This window comes from Cupressus sempervirens, chromosome 1 (genome assembly GCF_028749045.1).
Source record: "Cupressus sempervirens isolate cs-2001-9-10 chromosome 1, ASM2874904v1, whole genome shotgun sequence".
In the NCBI taxonomy this organism is placed as follows: domain Eukaryota; kingdom Viridiplantae; phylum Streptophyta; class Pinopsida; order Cupressales; family Cupressaceae; genus Cupressus; species Cupressus sempervirens.
Window position 1 is genome coordinate 3322044 of NC_143118.1, and position 20912 is coordinate 3342955.

The 20912-nt window shown below is 36.6% G+C and overlaps 1 protein-coding gene across 2 annotated transcripts in view; it reads right to left on the minus strand.

Moving 5' to 3' along the window:
- Nucleotides 1-7744: 7744 nt before the first annotated feature.
- LOC149575845 (uncharacterized) overlaps nucleotides 7745-20912 on the minus strand; it is a 175853-nt gene continuing 162685 nt past the window's right edge. For both annotated transcript variants that reach the window (XM_089815764.1, XM_089815767.1), the window contains one exon: nucleotides 7745-8205. In XM_089815764.1, coding sequence (XP_089671890.1) covers nucleotides 8136-8205 — 70 coding nt within the window. In that variant the 3' untranslated portion in view covers nucleotides 7745-8135. The remainder of the gene's footprint in view (nucleotides 8206-20912) is intronic.

Genomic DNA, 20912 nt, shown 5'->3' on the forward strand with positions numbered 1-20912 from the left:
TAGGGTCCTATTAAGTCATTTTACACTTGTCTAAACTGATACCAAGGTCTTGGTGGGTTAATACATTTAAAATAACAAAAGTTGTCAAATTGCCATAATTTAAAGTTGAATTTTGGGAAGCAACCTTTCAAAAATTTGGCTATAATTGGCCTTGGTTAGTTGTGACCGTTGAAATAGGCCTATTTGAATGTATTAGACATCTCTCAAAAGAGAGAGATAGGAAGTGTGATGATTTGCAACATTGTGACAATAAAATTATGAGTTTTACCTTCATTTATGTTGTTTCCTATGATTGTAAGGCTGTGTACGGATTGACAGACTAGATCAAAGCACATGGTTGGATAGATAGATGAATTAGCTTTCCATTACATTTGGTTTGGTGTTGATTTGATCTTTCTATCAAGAGTGATAACAATTCTTGTGCATGCAACATTGAAACCCTCACTAACTATGGTGTGTAGACAAGATGGAGCCCTAACTTGTCTTTCCACTAGTGGAATTTCACAGCCACTTGGGGAAAGCAAGTTGGGGGTGTATACTAATGGATTCCAAAGTTTGGAGGTAGAACTCAATAGTTTTCTATTTTTCCTAATTAGCCCTAGGTCAAATATCTCTATGTATTTGACCCAGTGAAGTGTTGTAGTGTATAATTGAATGCCCAAACTTGATTAGTGATCCATGAAACTTGGTATTTAGAGTAATTTAGTGTAGAGGAACACTTCCTAGTGGTTGAGATTATCTTATGAACCCATTGTCATACACTTGCTTTGTAAATCAAGCCTAATTAGGCATATTAGGTCTACGTACAAAGTAAGGTTTTAGAGTGTTGGAGTAAGATCACATCTTGATCTCTTAGGGTCTTATATAAAGTCGAAAAAGGTAGTTGAAACTATATTTTTTTTGGTGGGTCATTTGAGAGTTTGGAGAAATAAGTAGGAAAAATTGAAATAGGAGGCCTAAATGGTCTACTAGCCTAAGTTGGGTCCAAGACATTGTGAGCCTTTGGGGACAAAACCAATAGTTGATTTGCCTTATTTGTGTATCTAAGCCACCATCCCTATAAGTTGGGGGAGTTGGTAAGGGGTGTAGGTTGAAGTTCCATCAAATGCCCAAGTTTAGGAGTAGTGTCCTAAAACCAATATTGCACCGAGTTAGGAATTGAAACTTAGATTGTTGGAAAGCCTTGGAGGGGTTGAAAGGTGTTTGAGGAGATAGTTTAGAGACCCTAGAAGCCATCATTAGAAGGAGGGGAATTGAGTCCTCTTTTGGAGAAGTGGGTGAGGAAGATTGGGAAAACCACTTTTCTTGCTATGCTCTCTATATCAAAACCCATACCCAAACCTACCCCAAGAAAACCGCGAAAACATGACAAAAGACTTGAAAAATGACTTCCAAGGGCTAAAAAGCTTCGATAATCGAAGAATCAAAATTTAGAAAAACATTAACAAGTTTTTATAAACTACTTGTATATGGAAAAAAATCCGCAGCATAGTGTATTCAAGGTTTGTAAAGCATTTCACAAGTAAAAAGTACTCATATTTTGAATGCCAATAAAACCATTGTCAGGTTTTGTAACATATTTATAAGTTACATGCCATTTTCTAAAGAAAATATTACTTGCAAATGGGGAGATATAAACCTAACTGCAAATGTCATTTACTTATAATCTAGAAATAAAAACTTGATTGTGTGTGTTCTTAACTAGTAATTGAGAAGTAAAAACTTGACTGCTAGTGCTATTAACTTGTAATGCAACTCTAATCACGACCAAATGATAAGTTAGATTTTTGGATTTATAAAAGTAAGATGTTTTTACACACTCAAGTAATACTTACTTGTAATTAGGAAATAAATTCCTAATTACAAGTATCATGAGGGAAAATATTATCCCTTGCTATTGTTATATAAAAACCCAATTGCAAGTTTTATTAGCTATGTTTTCCCTTAAGTTAAAAATAATCAAAACAAACAAGAAAATATCACAATCTCAAGATTTTGGCAAATGGGCACTTGCAATCACAAAAACAAAACCCAAACCTTCCCTAAAGACCAAGAAAACATGATGAAAATCTAAAAAAATTGTTAGAGTAAATAATTAATATCTAATTATTTATTCTATTGCTTAAGCTTACTTAGGTCATGCATTTATTTAATATTTAGTATTTAATGCATGTAGTGGTTAGTTGTTGACAACACGGGAGTTTGTTCCCTTCTAGTTGTCACACTTATCTTCTACCACCTTCCAGCTTGTTCTACAAGCTTCCATGAGCTCTTTATATTCGGGCTCCCTCTTTGTATTTTTCATAAAATCATAACATCATTTCTTATTGTAAATACATTTCTTCTTGTGTTTGCATTATGATGGCTCTCATGTCCATTTAGGGGTTTTTGCCCGTGCTCCATGCTCTTCCCTTCTATGGCTTCTCTTTGACAGGTTTCGCATGCAGGTGATCTTGGCGTCTTCGGAGTTGGCTTTCCTCAACTCCAACATGGTATCAGAGCCTTCCTGCTGTAGCTTCGTTGAAGAAATTTTGAAGCCGTGATTTGAAGTCACAAACCCTAGTTTGTTTGTGCAATTTTTCTTCAAATCAGGGGATCAGCGATTTTTCGGAGCACTTTGGGACCAAACAGACATCACCATTGGATCCGGGAGGCCGTTTGCAGTCAGGATTCATATAAAACTTGTCATTTTTGGAGACAGGGCAATTTTGGTGAATTTTTGAGGCCTCCGGGGTCGCTGTTGTACGGATCGTACGGACGCACGGCTTGAAAAAAAACAAAAAAAATCTTTTTGGGGCGCACCACCGCCGCGCCACCTGCGCGCAGCCCACAGCGGCCGCAGCAGGCAGCGCAGCCCACGCTCCGCCGCGGCCCGACCTCCTCCCAGCCGCCGCCCATCCGTCGGCGGCTCCTCCGTGTTCGCCGCCCTGCGGCCACCTCCTCCGCCAGCGCCGCTCCGACAGCTCCGCCTCCAGTCAGCGCCAGCTCTGCAGCGTTTATTGCACAGTCAGCGACACGTGGCGTCTTCTGCCGCGGCTTGTGACTGACACGTGGCAGGCGTGCCACGTGGCACATTGGCACGTGGCCCCTGCCACGTCATCATCCGTATTGCCACGTGGCTATGCCACGTGGCATCCTTTTTGCCGCGATGGCCACCAAACCGTCAATTTTAAGCTCGGGATCTGCTGACATCAGCATGACATCATCGCTGCATCATCCATCCTTGCACCTCTCCTAGTGTCATTTTGGACCTACCTTTGGTTTTTTGGCCATAACTTTTGCATACGGAGGTATTTTTCTGATCTGAAAGAAGCGCCGAAAAGCTGGTTCCGAGACGGAGATTTTGGTGTAGGTATTTTTTGGTTTTGATGCTTTTTTATTGCTCGTTTTTTCTGTTGAAGTCCGAAGTCTTGTTTTTGACTCCGGCATGCATATCTTTTGCATCCCATGTCAGTTTTTTGAAAACTTTATATTTCTGGAAAGCTGGGTCTGTGTTCTTTTCAGAAATATAGTCCTTTTTCTTCGTTTTTGGCCTCTTCTCTTTCTATCATAGTTTTGGCGTTTTTGCTCTATGGTGGATATTTTGAGTGTTTTAGGCCTGAGGATCTTTTCCCGGCATGGTTTGCTTTCTTTTCGGCTGTACTTTCTTTTGGTTTAGCTCTTTTTCAGTTTTGATCATTGTAGCTATCATTTTGAAGCACTTCTTTGTATCGCGCTGAGATAAAATGTCACTTTTGCATTCCGGGAGTCCTGAACGTTGTTTTGAGTCAGTTGTGCATGCACTATTTCATAAAGCACCATGGGGGGGATTATTTGTTTGCTGTTTTAGGCATTCTCCCTTTGTCAAGTGAGTGTCCCTTCCACGACATTAGCCCATGCAGAGTCAGTTAGACCGTGTCTTTATCGGTGTCTGTACCTCTTTTTCTCTCTCCTCGTTCTTGGTTCGTTTGCAGGAGATTTGGCTCACCTTCTCAGTTGCCTGTCATCACACCCCGTCTGCATTAAGGGGGGGTTACGCTGTGTTCTAATGCATCCATGGTTCGATGGTTCGATAGTGTGACCTATGTATTCAGTGGTTGATCCTATATACAAGGCGATTGCAGTGGCTGGCTACCTATGCATTTCGGTGAGATGGATCATCTACCATATAGACATGCTCAGTTCGTGCCTTCTTCTTCCATGGAGGTTTCTTCAGATCAGCAGTTTGGCAGATTTGCGACTTCTTCATGCTTCAGTGATGCTGCTTCTTCATGATCACTTCTTGTTCCTGTTTTAGGGGACAATTTCCCTAGTTGGAGACTTCTTCCGTTCTTCACTAGGTTCTTACCTCTTTTTGGGGGAGGGTTTTTCCCATGTGGTTTTCTCTCTTTCCCTGCTTACAGAGGTTGCATTTTCTTGCATTGTACTTGGGTACCTAACATGGCCTCGTTGTCGGGACCCATTATGCATTCATCTTAGCTTTGTGAGCTTAAGGCATTTCCCTAAGTTGCACTTAAGGGGGGGTGTTAGAGTAAATAATTAATATCTAATTATTTATTCTATTGCTTAAGCTTACTTAGGTCATGCATTTATTTAATATTTAGTATTTAATGCATGTAGTGGTTAGTTGTTGACAACACGGGAGTTTGTTCCCTTCTAGTTGTCACACTTATCTTCTACCACCTTCCAGCTTGTTCTACAAGCTTCCATGAGCTCTTTATATTCGGGCTCCCTCTTTGTATTTTTCATAAAATCATAACATCATTTCTTATTGTAAATACATTTCTTCTTGTGTTTGCATTATGATGGCTCTCATGTCCATTTAGGGTTTTTTGCCCGTGCTCCATGCTCTTCCCTTCTATGGCTTCTCTTTGACAGGTTTCGCATGCAGGTGATCTTGGCGTCTTCGGAGTTGGCTTTCCTCAACTCCAACAAAAATGACTTCCAAGGAATGAAAAAGTTCAATAATAGAAGAATCCAGATTTAGAAAAACATTAACAAGTTGTTATAAACTTGTTGTATATGGAAAAATAATCCACAAGATAGTGTATTTGAGGTTTGTAAAGCATTTCACAAGTAAAAAGCACTCATATTTTGATCAACAACAAAGCCATTGTCAAATTTTGTAACATATTTATAAGTTACATGCCATTTTCTATAGAAAAAATTACTTGCAAATGGGGAAATCTAGACCTAATTGCAAATGTCATTTACTTATAATTTGGAAATAAAAACCTGATTGCAAGTGTCTGTCACTTGTAATTGAGAAATAAAAACTCGAATTGAGGCCTTATTAACTTGTAAAAGGAAAATAAAATTTGGATTGCAAGTGTTGTTAACTTGTAATGCAACTCAAATCGCAAACAAAGGATATAAGACTTTGGGATTTATAATACAAGTAACATGATTTTTCAAACTCAAGTAATATTTGCAATTAGGAAATAAAATCATGATTACAAGTATCATAAGGGAAAAGATTATCACTTGCAATCATTAAATAAAAACCCCATTCTAAGTTTTTTAGTTATGCTTTCCCTTAAGTAAAAAACAAGAAAAATTGATCACAATCTCAAGATTTTCAAATCAAGCACTTGCAATCACAAAAACAAAACCCAAACCTACCAAAAATAAACCAAGAAAATATTACAGAAAACTTGAAAAATGACTTTCAAGGGATGAAAAACTTCAATAATAGAAGAATCAAGATTTAGATAAACATTATAAAAACTTCTTGTATATGGAAAAAAATCCCTAACATAACTTATTCGAGGTTTGTAAAGCATTTCAAATGTAAAAAATACTCATATTTTGGAATGCCAATAAATCCATTGTCATGTTTTGTAACATAATTATAGGTTACATGCCTTTTTCTAAAGAAAATAATACTTGCAAATTGGGAAATATAAACCTAATTGCAAATGTCATTTACTTATAATTTGGAAATAAAAATTTGATTGCAAGTGTTCTTAACTTGTAATTGAGAAGTACAAACTTGATTGTAGGTGTTATAAACTTGTAAATGGAAAATAAAAACTGGATTGAAATATTGTCAACTTGTAATGCCACTCAAATCACAACCAAAGTATAATTATATTTTGGAATTTATAATACAAGTAACATGTTTATACAAACTCAACTAAGACTTGCAATTAGAAAATAAAATCTTGATTACAAGTATCATAAGGGAAAAGATTATCACTTGCAATCTTCAAATAGAAATCCAATTCCAAGTTTTATTAGTTATGCTTTCCCTAAGGGTCCGTTTGGTTTGTATAATTGTAGAAATTGAGATTTCTACAAATCTCGGTTTAACCAAATCAGGGTCTTGGAAATCTTCATTCTTATTTTTGGGATTTTACTTGAACCGTTTGTTTCACTCGAAAGATGAGTGGGAAGACACATTTTTATGCGCAATCTTGGAGTTGCAGGAAGACTCCAAAAAGTAGTCAAATCTATTATTTTTACACTCCTAAGAAAGCGTAACCAAGTTTTGATTTTCAATTCCTACTTGCTAGTAGGAAGTCTAAAAACCTAGTTTTGAGACAAAATTAGAACTCTGGTATTCTAATTCCATTTTGCCAATTTTGAAACAAATGCAAAAAAATTCAAATCCAAATTTTGAAAAAGTCAATTCCTGTCAACTTCCAGGAACCAAACGGACCCTAAAGTAAAATACAAGAAAAAAAGACCACAATCTCTAAATTTTAGCAAATTGAGCACTTGCAATCACAAAAACAAAACCCAAAAAAACATGACAGAAAACTTGAAAAATGACTTCCAAGGGATAAAAAACAAAGGCCAAAGGAAGGTGTGATTCAATGCCTTCAAGAAACACATTTAAAACACCCATCGTAGAGGTTAAAAACTACAATATTTTCAAAAAGTTTGTATTGTTGTCTTAATTTTGCAAATTCAAAGTTACTAACAACAACTATGAGGGTTCACAATGCATTATTGTTATGGCTTTTTTTTTTCCAAAATAATTTATTCGTGAAGCTTCAAAATCCTTAGTGCACCCAAAAAAGGCACCAAAATCTACATCAATCGCTGCCTACTTGAGATTGGTATGCAACAAGGTTACTCATGCCTATTGAGCATATTTTCCCTTGAATTGTGTATGGATCATGCATACATGAAAAAAATGTCCTTGGGAGGCATGGTGTGATGTCTCTTGTGAGCTACAAAAATCCTAAAAAATATTCGAAAGTCCTTAGGGTTTAAAATCCTAGTTACCGAATTAATGGTTATTGAACCATCTTCACTCATTGCACAAATAAAGATACACAGGGATCTACATCTACAAACTTGAATACCATGTATGTGTTTGCTAGTGCCCTTCTATAAGACGACATCACTCTAGGCATCAATAAGGCTCCAAACATATAACAAGGTAGGTGAAGATGACAATGAAAAGATGTCACAAAGTTAGAGTTTCGGTGTTGGAGTCCAAAGGCTAGGCGTGCTAGTGTAGAGAAGTCCAATTCCTCAAGAAAGGTTTGTGAAGGGGCAATGTTTTGGTAGATAGGTACAGTGGTATGGTAAACTCAAAAGCCCTGATGGAAGAGAGGATAGAGGCAAGGAAAAAAAAAAGAGAAAGTATACTTGGGAAGAGAGGCGTATTGAGAAGGGGGATTGTACAACTCAAACAACTTACATGAGAATGAGAGATTTTCTAGTCCTCCATGCTAAAAAATTTTGGGGTCTTAGGCAAAGCACGAGGGATGGTGGTGTAAAACATATACACAAAATTGAATAAAAGAGGCAATGAAAATGCATCTTAGTACATCACATGATTTATATAAAAAGGGAATGTGACATGATCCATGGTGTTATTTTTATAAGAAACCTAAAGCCCTTAATCATCGGTTCTTGGTATTGTGTTGGTGCACAACATACTTGGCTCCAGCCCTCTAAATTCTAATACCATTCCACTAATTAAATCTGGTAGAAAATACTGAATCTTTGACAACACCAAAGAAAATAAAGTTTTCAACAATTTAAATTATTATACCGAATCAAAACTGCACAGAAAGATTCCTGAGTTGGACTAAAAAACTGCTTGCTTCAAGAATTACTCTCAACTTCCGCAAATTACGCACGAATTTCTCATCTTGCAGTTCCCAGAACTCTGGAAAAGGAGATGATACCAATTTAACTCATTGCAACCAACTCTGTTCTCTTATCCACTGATTTTGGTCCACTGCTTTACCATGAACATAGAGGCCCCTGCAATGTAAATTGCTCAAAAGTTAATGCTTATTTGAATGTTTAGCATGCTGTAATAGTTGTTAGAAGATAACTACGTTGTCACTATCATAACATTATTAGGGCAATTGTTCCATAAAGTCAACATGCCCAATAACTTTCTGATAATTTGGTGCAGATTTGCTGGCATTTCAGTATCCAATAACAGAAATTCACCCAGTTTTGGGAATGTCAAATTCACATTGATATTTAAGATTCAAAATGCTCATTTAAAGACATCATTTACAATTAGATTAAAAGACAGAAATTTCTATAAAGGTTGTACTCTATTGCAAGATTTACAATATAAAACTTGGTCTTAGGAACTTTTTGTTTCCCTTTTGCTTTGTAACTACAATAACCACTGAACAAAGAAGAGAAACGAATGCATCAACTCAAAAGATGCAAATAATTTAAACAGAAAAATGCTGTTGGGGCAGAATACGTGGCATAATAAATCCGAGTCAAATGTTTTTCCTTCTAAAACTATGTTTATGATACAATTATGAGCATAACTTTTAAACAATTTCTATAATCTGCCAGTACAGAATTTACCTCAATTGTCTCCTCTGTTCCTTTTTACCTATCTCCTCTGACTCTTACAATGACCTGATATGTACTGAATAATAATACAGGAGAAGAAAGGCTTCAAATATTTGCATATTAAATAGAAGAATAGTATAAAATATTCTAAACAGCTTGTGAACAGGGTGGAAGGCAAGTTGATATAAAATACAGATGAAGGATGCATAAATCTGTCCTGCCTCTATGAAGCAACCCTTGTTTATTACTAATAATGTCGATTAGATATATAGAGATAATCACTTCAACATGAGACCCCAACAGATACATTCAGTTTCTTTGGACTTGGAACAAGCAGAATTGGCAACCTCACTGAAGCCAAAAATAGACTATCAGTTTTAGATCCTTGACTATTTTCCAATCGACTTAACATGATTTGCATCCAACATAAAACAAAGCATATTCTGTCAATCTTCTGTTTGAAACTCTTCATTGTTGATGACCATTCCTTCATACTTGTGAGGGGAGGGAATCTAACAGGTGGAAGAGAGAAGAGGATGTGTAGCTCTAGCCCAACACACAATGAAAATGCTTCTGAATTTTCTTTCCTGCCTAGGCCAGTTATGCTCCTTCGTTCCTACTGGGCATTCGTTTTTATTTTATTACTTAAAATTTTTCAGAATGATGTGAAATTGGATCTCCTTGTATGGAGATTACCCCTTCTAACCTGTATTATAACCTTGTAGATGTATGACAGGCAGACTATGATAAATATGGCAGCATTAGCTGAGAAAAAAATTGAGACATGTGAACAAGATAGGATTTGATTTCTCCCTATAAACAAGCAATCCCCATGTAGATGGCCTACAAAAATGCCAATTACCAACATTTGTACGAAGTATCTTTATAAGAAAGTAGCTTTGAAAGCTTGATCCTTCAATTGAAAGTAATATAGTTTTCAGAGGAATTTCAAAGCCCAAACTTGTTAGGATTAGGGAGCATCGGGGAGGGGGGGGGCGAATGGGAGGGCACAACTTAAATCCAGAAATAACTGAAAATAAACTGAACAAAACAAAGTGTCATGTTCAACATCATAACACCATGATTTGGTATCGAGGAAAACCTAGTGGGGATGATACCCACAAATATCTCACTACTACAGTGATAAGTATCCTGTTAAAGTTATGAGTATAATATATGAGAAATGCACCTATATTCAGGCTTACAGCCTAGAGCACACTGCTCAATTACATAAACGGATAAACCAAAATACATCAAGACTTACAGCCAATTTACATAACAAAAAGGACTTACAGTCAAATATTGTACTGCATAGTAGCATTAGCTATGCCAAAATAGTTCGGACGAAGCTCCAAATAATTATCTGCAAACTAATCATAAGCTCTGATCCTTCCATTGGCAACATGCACCTTTGCAATCAAAACCCAATCTTATATATGAGATCATAAGCTCAAAAACATAACTTTGTCAGCCCAAAACAAGAAAACGAAACGTGTACAACCTTTGCACTAAATCTTGATCAAACATCAAATCAAAGCTTGCTAGGCAAATGTAATATCCTCTAATGTTGTCTCTATCATAATCAATCATTAAACCAAAACCCAAAACCGATTAATCAAGTATACAGAACTGCTCTGTTCTAGCCCAAAAACTGCCAACTGATACTCATCAGTGAACACAGAATATCTCATGCATGCGAAAATTCTAGAATCTGTGAAGATTGGATTAGACATATTAGGATGTCTACTGTCAAGCTCTATAATTGCAGCTTCTAACTCTGCCATTTGTCCATAACAAGCAGTTCTATCCGACTGTGTACTGCTCTACTTCTGGTACTTAGTCAATTTTCCACATCCAAACCTTTATTAAACAGACACAACTGAAATATGGCCAAGAGTACTGAATTAGTTGCCATCAATGACAACATACCATGCATTCCAAGTTAATTCTTGCCAACAATCTCCTCCTTTGGTATTGATGGCAACACTTAGTGAAAAATGGCTTAGTGTCCATCCCAGAATGCCAAGTCCAAAATTCCTTCAAACACTAAACTCCCCTTATGATAAGCATTTCATTTTTCACACAATTCTTCTTCCCCTCTGACATGAATAGTAAAGCTGGGGCCAAAAAGAAAAACTCTCTACCATAATCCTATACTATCCACATATACATATATACAAGTGATACAAACATACTCACATAAGCTAAAAGACATCAGAAAACAGTCCTTTAAAGCAACAATATCTGCATACTAAGTTTTTCTCACACTGTCCAAGATTTGAATCTGCCCACACAAAACATAAGTTGTATGTTCCGCATGAATAAGATCCAGTGGGGGTGGAGATATACTCAGTATCTCTGTTTCTTCAAGACCCCTCTGTAAGATATCCAACTTAGGAATAATAATGTTCCTCAAGTCAGTAAATTGTCCAAGTACTCTTCTCCTCAAAACCTCCAAGGTACAAATCTTATCATTCAACTTAACCACTTCAGACATATAATCAGCAGAAAATCCCATTGCTTTTTCTGCTAGTAATTTATTGCTATCCTTGATTATCTTGTCAATGTCCTCAACTTTTGAAAATGAATCAAAACATATTTCAAGGATTCTACTTTCTTCTTCAATATCTGTCTTTATTTAAACAATACCAACATCTAAAGATGGTTTATCCTTAGCAATCAGTGAACATAGATATTTAAATCTTTTTCTCCCAAATTCCTTTTCCACTTTGTCTTCTCAAATCCTCTCCAAAGATTCAAATTGAACATCAAAATTATTGAGTAGCTCCTCTAGCTGATCAGGTATAGAATTAGCTTGATTTACTTGTACATTAAGCATCACTTTTCCAAGAACATCAACTGCTCTACATAGCAGTTGTCTGCCTTTCTCCCTTTTTCTTATAGATTTGACATGAGCTTTGGCTTGTGCCAAAACTGCAACTTTCATCAGATCTTCTCACCCATAGCCTCCAAATCTATTGGACCTTGTAACTCTAACATATCAAGGGATTCAAGTGAATCTCTTGACAACAATGTTCTTGACTTATGGATTCGGTATGAACTTGCTCTATCTCATCTGGCTTCTCCCATCTCTCTTCATGTTCTCCTATTCCCTCCTCTGTCCCTAGTCCTTCCTCAGCTGCTTGATTATCAGGTATGTCACCTACTATCACTTCATCTCCTTTGGTGATCTCTGTACCCATTAAATCTGCATCACGAACATTATCAATATGTTCATCTCTTTCAGGTTCAACTCCAACTTCAATTGGTTTATCTACACTATGTCCCTTTTCAAACATAATTTCCTTCAGTTCTTCCATCACATTAGTAGGATCAGTGAAAGGATCTTTCTCATTTTCTTCTCTTTGAAAGTCTACACCACCATGCGCATCAAAAGTAATAGGCAATCCTGCAATGAATACATCAAGTTCCTTGATTGTAGAAATGAATTGATCATTAAACTGTTTTCCCTTTTTCCTCTTAGTTCTGGGCTCTTTTCTCTTTGGTATATCAGGTCTGACTTCTAAAAGCATTTTACTAATTATATCATCAGTTTCCATTATGACTTTAACAATCTTACCATCCATTTGTTAGAATGGTCAGGGCTGTCGTTGCACCTATAGTATTCCTTGCCTAATCTAATCAGAAAATCAATACTTATGCTGATGGTATTTCGTCAAACAGTTGGAAGGTAACCCGTGTCTTATGCTGAATTTATTAGTCATCCCACTGTACTGATCATAACATGAAGGCTATGAAATAATTACATTACACTAAGAAAATCATGCCTTTCAGCAAGCAGCTAAGATGATTCAAAAAACACAAAGTTACAATACTGATTTCTTGACCATGATAATAGACCAACAGCAGATGTACAAAATGCCTGATGCAACATCCCATTTTCCTGGGTCTTAATTAACAACTAACATACTTGAGAAAATACAGTTATTACTTCATTTCATAGGAAGACAGTTATATCAGTCATGTTCATCTGAAGAGGGTTTGACGGTTAAAAATAGTCAAAAATAATTTCTTAACTAAGAACTTAAAACACCATCAATGAATTTACTATAGAAATTAAAAACCAGATACCTCAGAATTTGAACCCAAAAACATTGTAAGGTTGCTTCTGCAATCACCTAGATTAGTCCACAAATACCACTATAACAATATCATATAACGACTTCCATCCAATACTACTAAATCAAAATCAAATGACAATTATCATTAAATACCACTATATAGAAATTAGGGCATCACATACCCTGGTATTAATTAGGGCATCGATTATCATTGGATCATTTAGGGCATCGGATACCACTGAATCAATAAGGGCTTTAGATACCACTGTATCATTTCTTTCCATCCGATTGCTTATGTAATGTTCCCTTTTGGAACATTAGAAATATTGAAGTCTTATTTTATGCAATATTAAATTGACTCTGAGACTTAGGCTCAAAATATTAAAAAGGTCAATTTAATGTTATATTAAGGACAAAGGGGCAAGGAGGAACAAGATGAAATGCTTTAGGGAAGTTGAAGAGCCACAAGGGAATAAGATGAAACCAAAGAGGAGCCGAAGAGTCTTGGTGTGTATTAAAAGGAGAAGTAGGCTCATTGTTGGATATGTTTGATTTATTATTCTGATTTTTAGTTCTCTCTTGTGAGAGTCATTCAGAAAGCTTCAGTTTTCAGCCCGTGTGAGGACGTAGCCCCTCATGCAGGCAGGCAATGGACACAAACCCATCATCCGTGGAGATATCATCATAGGTGTCTTGTTGAGCTTAGAGGTTCTTCTCTTGTTTTCCAATCTGTGTATAAGATTGGATTGTGGTTGGGTGGTTATTGTGTTGCTGTTGTATAATACAATAATGTCTTAGAAGTTATTTGGATGTTGCTGGTTATTATTCTGCTGATGTATAAGTCAATAACACACTTCCGAATTTGTTGAAAGGTTGCTGGTTTAGTGCTTTGGATTTGTACTACATTTTCATATGCTTGAGTCTTAATATATCATTTTGAAAAGACAAATTTACTGGAGAGGATTCAGGTTTATTTGTTGTTCATATTTCATCTGCATGTGGATGTATTTCTAAGTGTGTTATTTAAGATTGAGTTTGAGTAAATACCTAGCTAGAATATCATTGATTATTCATATTATTGGTTATCTATTAAATGGGTTCGTACTCTAAGATTTACATTTAAGGGGAAAATAGAAAAAACTAGATTCAGGATAGTATAGTGCTGGTTGGGTTTATTACTATACTGATACGGGTTGTTATAGTGGTATCAGAGCTGGTCTTCCTGCCAGCCTGTGACATTATAATAGAGTCGTGTATGCTGCCTTCCTGAAGGATCAGATTAGCATACCAGAGTTTTAGCAGTGGTAGATTTCTAGAAAGGCTTATTAGAACAAGTTTGATTGCCTACGAGTTTCAAAGTAACAACACAAAGGTTTTACAGTTCTTATATGGTGATTGCTTGCGAGTTTCAAAGTAACAACACAAAGGTTTTACAGTTCTTATATGGGTTTGACGAGCACAACTTGTTCTCAGTTTTGAAGTCTTTGCCTCTGCAAGCTTTATTATGACTGGAGAAAATTTTGGGTACTCTGGAAGTATGTTATAATGCTGAATATTCTAGCAAAATGGAGCAATGTTGATTGGTATCTGCTATCCGGAGGGAAGAATCAAGAGCAGGTGCAAGTAGAAAAAAATATTCACAAGACTAGTCTCAAAGCAAATTTGGGTGAAATTTCGCATTTCTATTAGTTCCTGTGATCTAGTGGTGACTTCTTATCTTTTGCGATATTAATAAAAAACACTATGGATACTTTATTAAGTCGGAGCCCATATATTAATGGAGCAGTTATATTGGGAAATTCATATATGGTTCAAAGTTTTTCTTGAAGGTGCAACGTTGGGAACAATTTAACGAAGTTTGCAACTGCTTTTGTGTGTCCTTGACAGAGTTCTTCAAACAGAAGCCATCTTCATTGGGTAAAGCATTATTAGGTTGTAGTGATCGACATTTTGTATGCTGGATAAGTTGAGGCCATATATGCAGATAACTGAAGTATTTTATAATCATTGCCGAAAATTCAAGAAACCGTTGCCAAGAGGTATTTGACACAAAAGGAGAAAGGAATAGCGATGTGACTCCAAGTAGACGACATACCCATTATGCAATTTGTGTTGTCTTCATTCACCATTGCTCAGAGTAAGGAACTGCTTGTTATTACCGTGAGAGATTTTTGGTTGAGGAGTTAATGGTGCAGGTAGTGCCGTGAATAATATTTGAAGTTCAAGCTTAATGCTTAAATGATCTTGGAAGTATCACTGGGGACAAAGGTGGAATTTCCTGGCCCAACACAACCTTGAGCAGATTCATGACCTGTGTTGCCTAAACAAAGACTCATACACATGAAACAAATAATATTTTTTCTATCGTAGATATTTCCATTCACAAGAATCAACTCATATTTCAAGCTCGAGGATGATGGTTAGTGGTATAGAATAGCAGATTGACCTGCGAATCCATAAGCATCTAATAGTGTTGGAGGACAGTAACCGCCATGAAGGAATTTTGGAAAGTTCAAGGAACAGATATTTGGTGAATTCCTCTCAGTGTACGAGAAGTATGTGGAAGGGAGCTGAGTTTTTTTTAATACTCTTGATTTTCTAAGATGCGTGGAGAGCAATGGGAGTTACAAATAATGCATGAGATATCAGACAAGATAAATACTCTTGATTTTCTGAATACTCCACTGCAAGGAGAGCGCTAGGGTTAAAACGGTTTGCAGTCGGGAAAAAGTGACAACTGTCCACTTGGGGATATGGAAGCAACAGTGTTGGTCTTCAACGCACGACGATTGGAGGATTAGTAGTTGGACTCTTGATAACCAAGTGCATAACTGAGGGAGGAGCAGGTTTTCTGTCAGTAATAATAGACGGTATAACATAGAAGGTAGTAACTATTAGCCACCGTTACAAAGCATTTATTTGCCGCGTGGGGATCCTTAGAACTGTAACCGGTGAGGTGTTGGGTCTCGTCTGGACATTACCACAAATATAGTGCACTTTCGTAATCATGAAATGTAACAATTGAAACTTGATCTAATACCCACCATCTGCCACTACAAGTCACGAGAAATCAATTAGGGGAAAGTCGATGTTTATAGCAGAACATTGGCAGACAATCTCTGAACGAACAATGCATAGTAAGAAAGGTAACCATAGCCAAGAAGGAAATAGTAAAGCACCACAGAAGAGTATCTTCAGTTTGACTAAGTAATTTTTGGTGATTGCCGATTTGCCAGAAGCTTCACATTACTACTCCTGTCGCAGATTTGACGTGGAGAAATATACAATTTCAGAAGAGGACTTTAGAGTTTAGTCGATTTTAACACTCAAGGTTCACAAAAAAGTAATTCTGCTACTGATCTATCTGAGAAGTTATGTCTTGCAAGTGCTTACCAATGGCAAATTGGTATTAAGATTGAGTCTTAGTATGGTTCAAAGAATAGCTAATAGAAGCTTCATCTATTCTAGAAGTGGGAGAGTTTAGAAGGCTGGTACAAATCGATCTGTTACTAAGGAGTTGGCAAAGATCTGTAGCGAAATTTTTTGTCTCATGTAAGAGATGTGTGGTAATCTTAAATGTAAGTCTTTATCAGATTATTCTAATTAGCCTATAGGTTAGTTAGTGTGAGTATAGGTCCACAATTGGCCTAAAAATTGGTCTCATGCCCGCAAACCGAATAACAGTGCTGGAAAAAAAAAGGCGAATAATACATTGCGTAATGTTCGACATTTATTACTTTGTACCTTGTAAAATCTGGTACCAGGGCGGATGGGATTAATGGGACACTCTAAGTTATATGTGCAAATTGATAATTGACTTCTAAAATGGAGGGAGGCAGATTGATGAGCTCAAATGGAATGGAATTGTTTCTGGTATTTAATTAAGACACATGGTTGGAATTAATGACAATCAACATCTATTCCTAAAGATTATTCAACAAAGTGACATTGGAAGGGTTGGATGCTAGAAGGTCTGATATTGTAGCCAAAAGAGGTCAGCCTTGAACAGCATTGATAGAATCTCTATGCATCGGATCCTACATCGTGAAGAGTATCCATTTTGGTAAATTGGAAAATTATAGGATTTGGGGTAATATCAAGAAAACTACTATGAAGCCACAAGAGCAATTAGTCCATAATTCAAACTTTGTTATAAAATCTAAAATACTCGACATTTATGGAGAGTACAAAGGACTTCCTACCTAAATCCAGAATGATTTATCATTCAATGACTACTTGGATTTTTATCTAGGACAACTAAATATGACTGATATGGCAAAGCAAAAGTATCTGGAGTTGGCCCAAGTTCTCTTTACAAACGAACAACACACAGGGGTGTACAAAGAATTTCAGATAGACTAGAATTATCATTTGGATGATCTTGAAATAGAAGAGCAAATAACTACCAGAAATGAGTAGCCTTCTTGCAATCACATAAAAGTTATTACATGAGGTACAGGTTTCTTCGTTGGTGACTTGGAGGTGAGCTTTGCCAAGCAGAATAATGAAGTAGATTGCACACAAGGTAATAACAGTTTGGGACCTTGGCATCATGAACCTTATATTCATAATACTCAAAATGTGAATGTAGAAGAACAACCTAGGATGACACTACAAGACAATGAACAAATTCAGTAGGGAGAATGAAATACATGCCTTACAGGATCAATTGAATGTTAGTAAAGTCATGGCATCCTTGGTGTAGTTTGACAGTATCCACGAGTTGGTTGAGGAGCTCTACATGAAGGCGCGAAGGGAAGGAAAAGAAGATTGGCTTGTTGCTGATCTGCAGGTGGTCAAAACAGCTCTTGAATCCATGAAATCAGAATATTTGTACTTTCTTTCTGACAAGGATAACATTCTTAAGGTTGCAGAAATTCATATTGATCAGCTGGATAAAGAAAGGAATGAGATTATGGAGCTCAAAAGGGAGCTTAAGGATACTCATGAGGCACTGGATGAGGCCCAATTTTCTCTTCACGAAGCAAAAAATCAGATTAGGACCATGAATCACTCTCAAGAGCAGGAGGATAAAGAGAGGCAGGAGTTTTTTCTAGAAGTGATTGATGAACTTGATAGTATTCAGCAAACGTATGCCTTGGGCAATTGTCCCAAGCGATCAAGTACCCAAGTTTCAGATCACTTTCAGCTTATCGATAACCCCGTGTTTGAAGTTGATGCTGATTGGATTTCCAATAATCCTCTATTTGAAATAAATGAAGAGTCTCCTTTTGAATATCATGATGAAGATGATTCTGATTTCAGGATATGGAATCCTGGTACGATTCTTAGCAATGAATATGGGTCACAAGATGGAAGTGGCGAATTGACTACAGTTATGCATCACATGACCAGTCCACTTTGGGTTCCTGATTTCACACCATACCGAAGTTCATTGGATTAGTTACATCAGCCTTTGGACAGATTTTGGTATAGTTTTGAGGAGAGTTATGTGTTGATCATAGGTAATGCTCTTTCAGCTTCATTCTTATTCATAGTACCTATGTATCCAGATTGATGATGACAGTATGGTATTTGATGCACCCAGAGTGCTACTTTGAGCTTTTGAGTAGTTCATTTCTTACATCGTCCACTTAGGTCAGGTTTTCACATTCTACTGGATTATACATGGACCCTGGATATATTTCTATCTCATCATAGCAGCGGGGCAGCGTAATCGAGTTTGGGATCCAGGTGTTGGCAGGTGGTATCTATGGTTGGGCGAGGATTTTATTGTGATCATGGTGTTGATTAGTGTTGAGCAGTTTACAGGTGCAAGTGCTGAGTTTCTTCAGAGAGTTATATGGGATCCAAGGTTCTGGTTGAGGCATAGATTGCAAAGAGACATCTGGCCTTGCAGTATGGCCAAAATTGTTTTCAGTTTGAATTACAGGGCTGCCTGCAGACTCGTATGGGATCCTGGTACGAATTGCTTGAGGACGAGCAATTTTAAGGAGGGGAGATTTGTAATGTTTCCTTTTGGAACATTAGAAATATTGAAGTCTTATTTTATGCAATATTAAATTGACTCTAAGACTTAGGCTCAAAATATTAAAAAGGTAGATTTAATGTTATATTAAGGACAAAGGGGCAAGGAGGAACAAGATGAAATGCTTTAGGGAAGTTGAAGAGCCACAAGAGAATAAGACAAAACCAGAGAGGAGCCGAAGAGTCTTGGTGTGTATTAAAAGGAGGAGGCTCATTATTGGATATGCTTGATTTATTATTCTGATTTTTAGTTCTCTCTTGTGAGAGTCATTCAGAAAGCTTCAGCTTTCAACTCATGTGAGGACGTAGCCCCTCGTGCAGGCAGGCGGTGGACGCAAACCCATTGTCCGTGGAGATATCATCACAGGTGTCTCATTGAGCTTACAGGTTCTTCTCTTTTTTTCCAATCTGACTGTAGAATCTGTGTATAAGATTGGATTGTGGTTGGATGGTTATTGTATTGTTGTTGTCTAATACAATAATGTCTTAGAAGGCGTTTGGATGTTGCTGGTTATTATTTTGCTGATGTATAAGTCAATAACACGCTTCTGGATTTGTTGAAAGGTTGCTGGTTTAGTGCTTTTGATTTGTACTACATTTTCATATGCTTGAGTCTTAATATATCATTTTGAAAAGACAGATTTACTGGAGAGGATTCGGGTTTATTTGCTGTTCATATTTCATTTGCATGTGGATGTATTTCTGAGTGTGTTATTTAAGATTGAGTTTGAGTAAATACCTAGCTGGAATATCATTGATTATTCATATTGTTGGTTATTTGTTAAATGGGTTCGTACTCTAAGATTTACATTTAAGGGGTAAACGGAAAAAACTGGATTCAAGACAATACAGTGCTGGTTGGGTTTATTACAATACTGATACGGGTCGTTACAGCTTAACTATGGCAATAACTCAAGATTAGAAAATATGCTCATTCATGAAAACAATCCATAAATCTGTCTCTCACATCTAGGTGTAAAAATAACTACACAAAATATAACTCAATCAATCTTAACTTGCATATATATCATAAAAGAGTTAATACCGTATTGACAATCAATTGAATGTATAACTTATCTTTGTCTATTGTACATCTGACAATTTGGGGAAAGGTGAAACATTGTCAGGGGCTTAACCACCCAACCTAGACCCATAACTTTATCCCCACACAGTCTCTAACAAGAAAGACCCTTCCTACCCGAAATAGACAGGGATCATCTAATCATCCTCTGAGCATCGTGGTATTAACCACACCTCTCGAATTGATAGCAGGAGATACATTAAATAGGATCTTGCATGAGCTATTAAATGTTTCCTTTTAAAAATATTAAATCTTGTTATGTCATAACTGATACCGATTCATATTATTGCAAATTCCTTTCTCTCACCTCATCACCCATTTCCTTGGCTACACAGCCGGGTGAGTCCTAGGTGTTCGGAATTCTTAGAACAACCTGCTCTTTTGGTTGATTCCCAACTATTTCATAATTAACATATATTCCAACATATCGCAATCTGTGATTACATGATTATGTTCTATCAGAATTGGTTGTTTAATTCTAATATCTAGTGATTGAAATTTTTTTATGGATCCATACTATAGATACTTGGCTTTCACTTGCCAAGAACGAGGTTAAATTTTAAAAAAAGGTCAATCTGTAAATTCAAAACAAGATATCATCACATTAAATGTTGAGAATTGCTGCTAAGAAATTCAATGTTTGTAATTTAACTCTCCCATGAGAGATACTATTCAACTCCTTTTATGATAAATTAGGAAACTATGAAGTAAGAAGAAGATTCATTAATCATATCATGGATTATTCAGCAAGCTTATAACGTAATCATGGGCAAGAAAGATAATCCTGAGCCTAGCCGGCTGCTATAGAAATAAATAAATATAATGGAATGATAATCCCATGACTTGTTAGGAATTCGGAGTTTCCTAAGAATTTGCCAATTGAATGGATTCAATTCTCCTCCATTCACCTAAAGATGTCACCACAGTGAATAGGAACTTTATCCCCAGCAACTATACCTGTACGGCAGTTTGCTTTATCAAATCTTTACAAATGT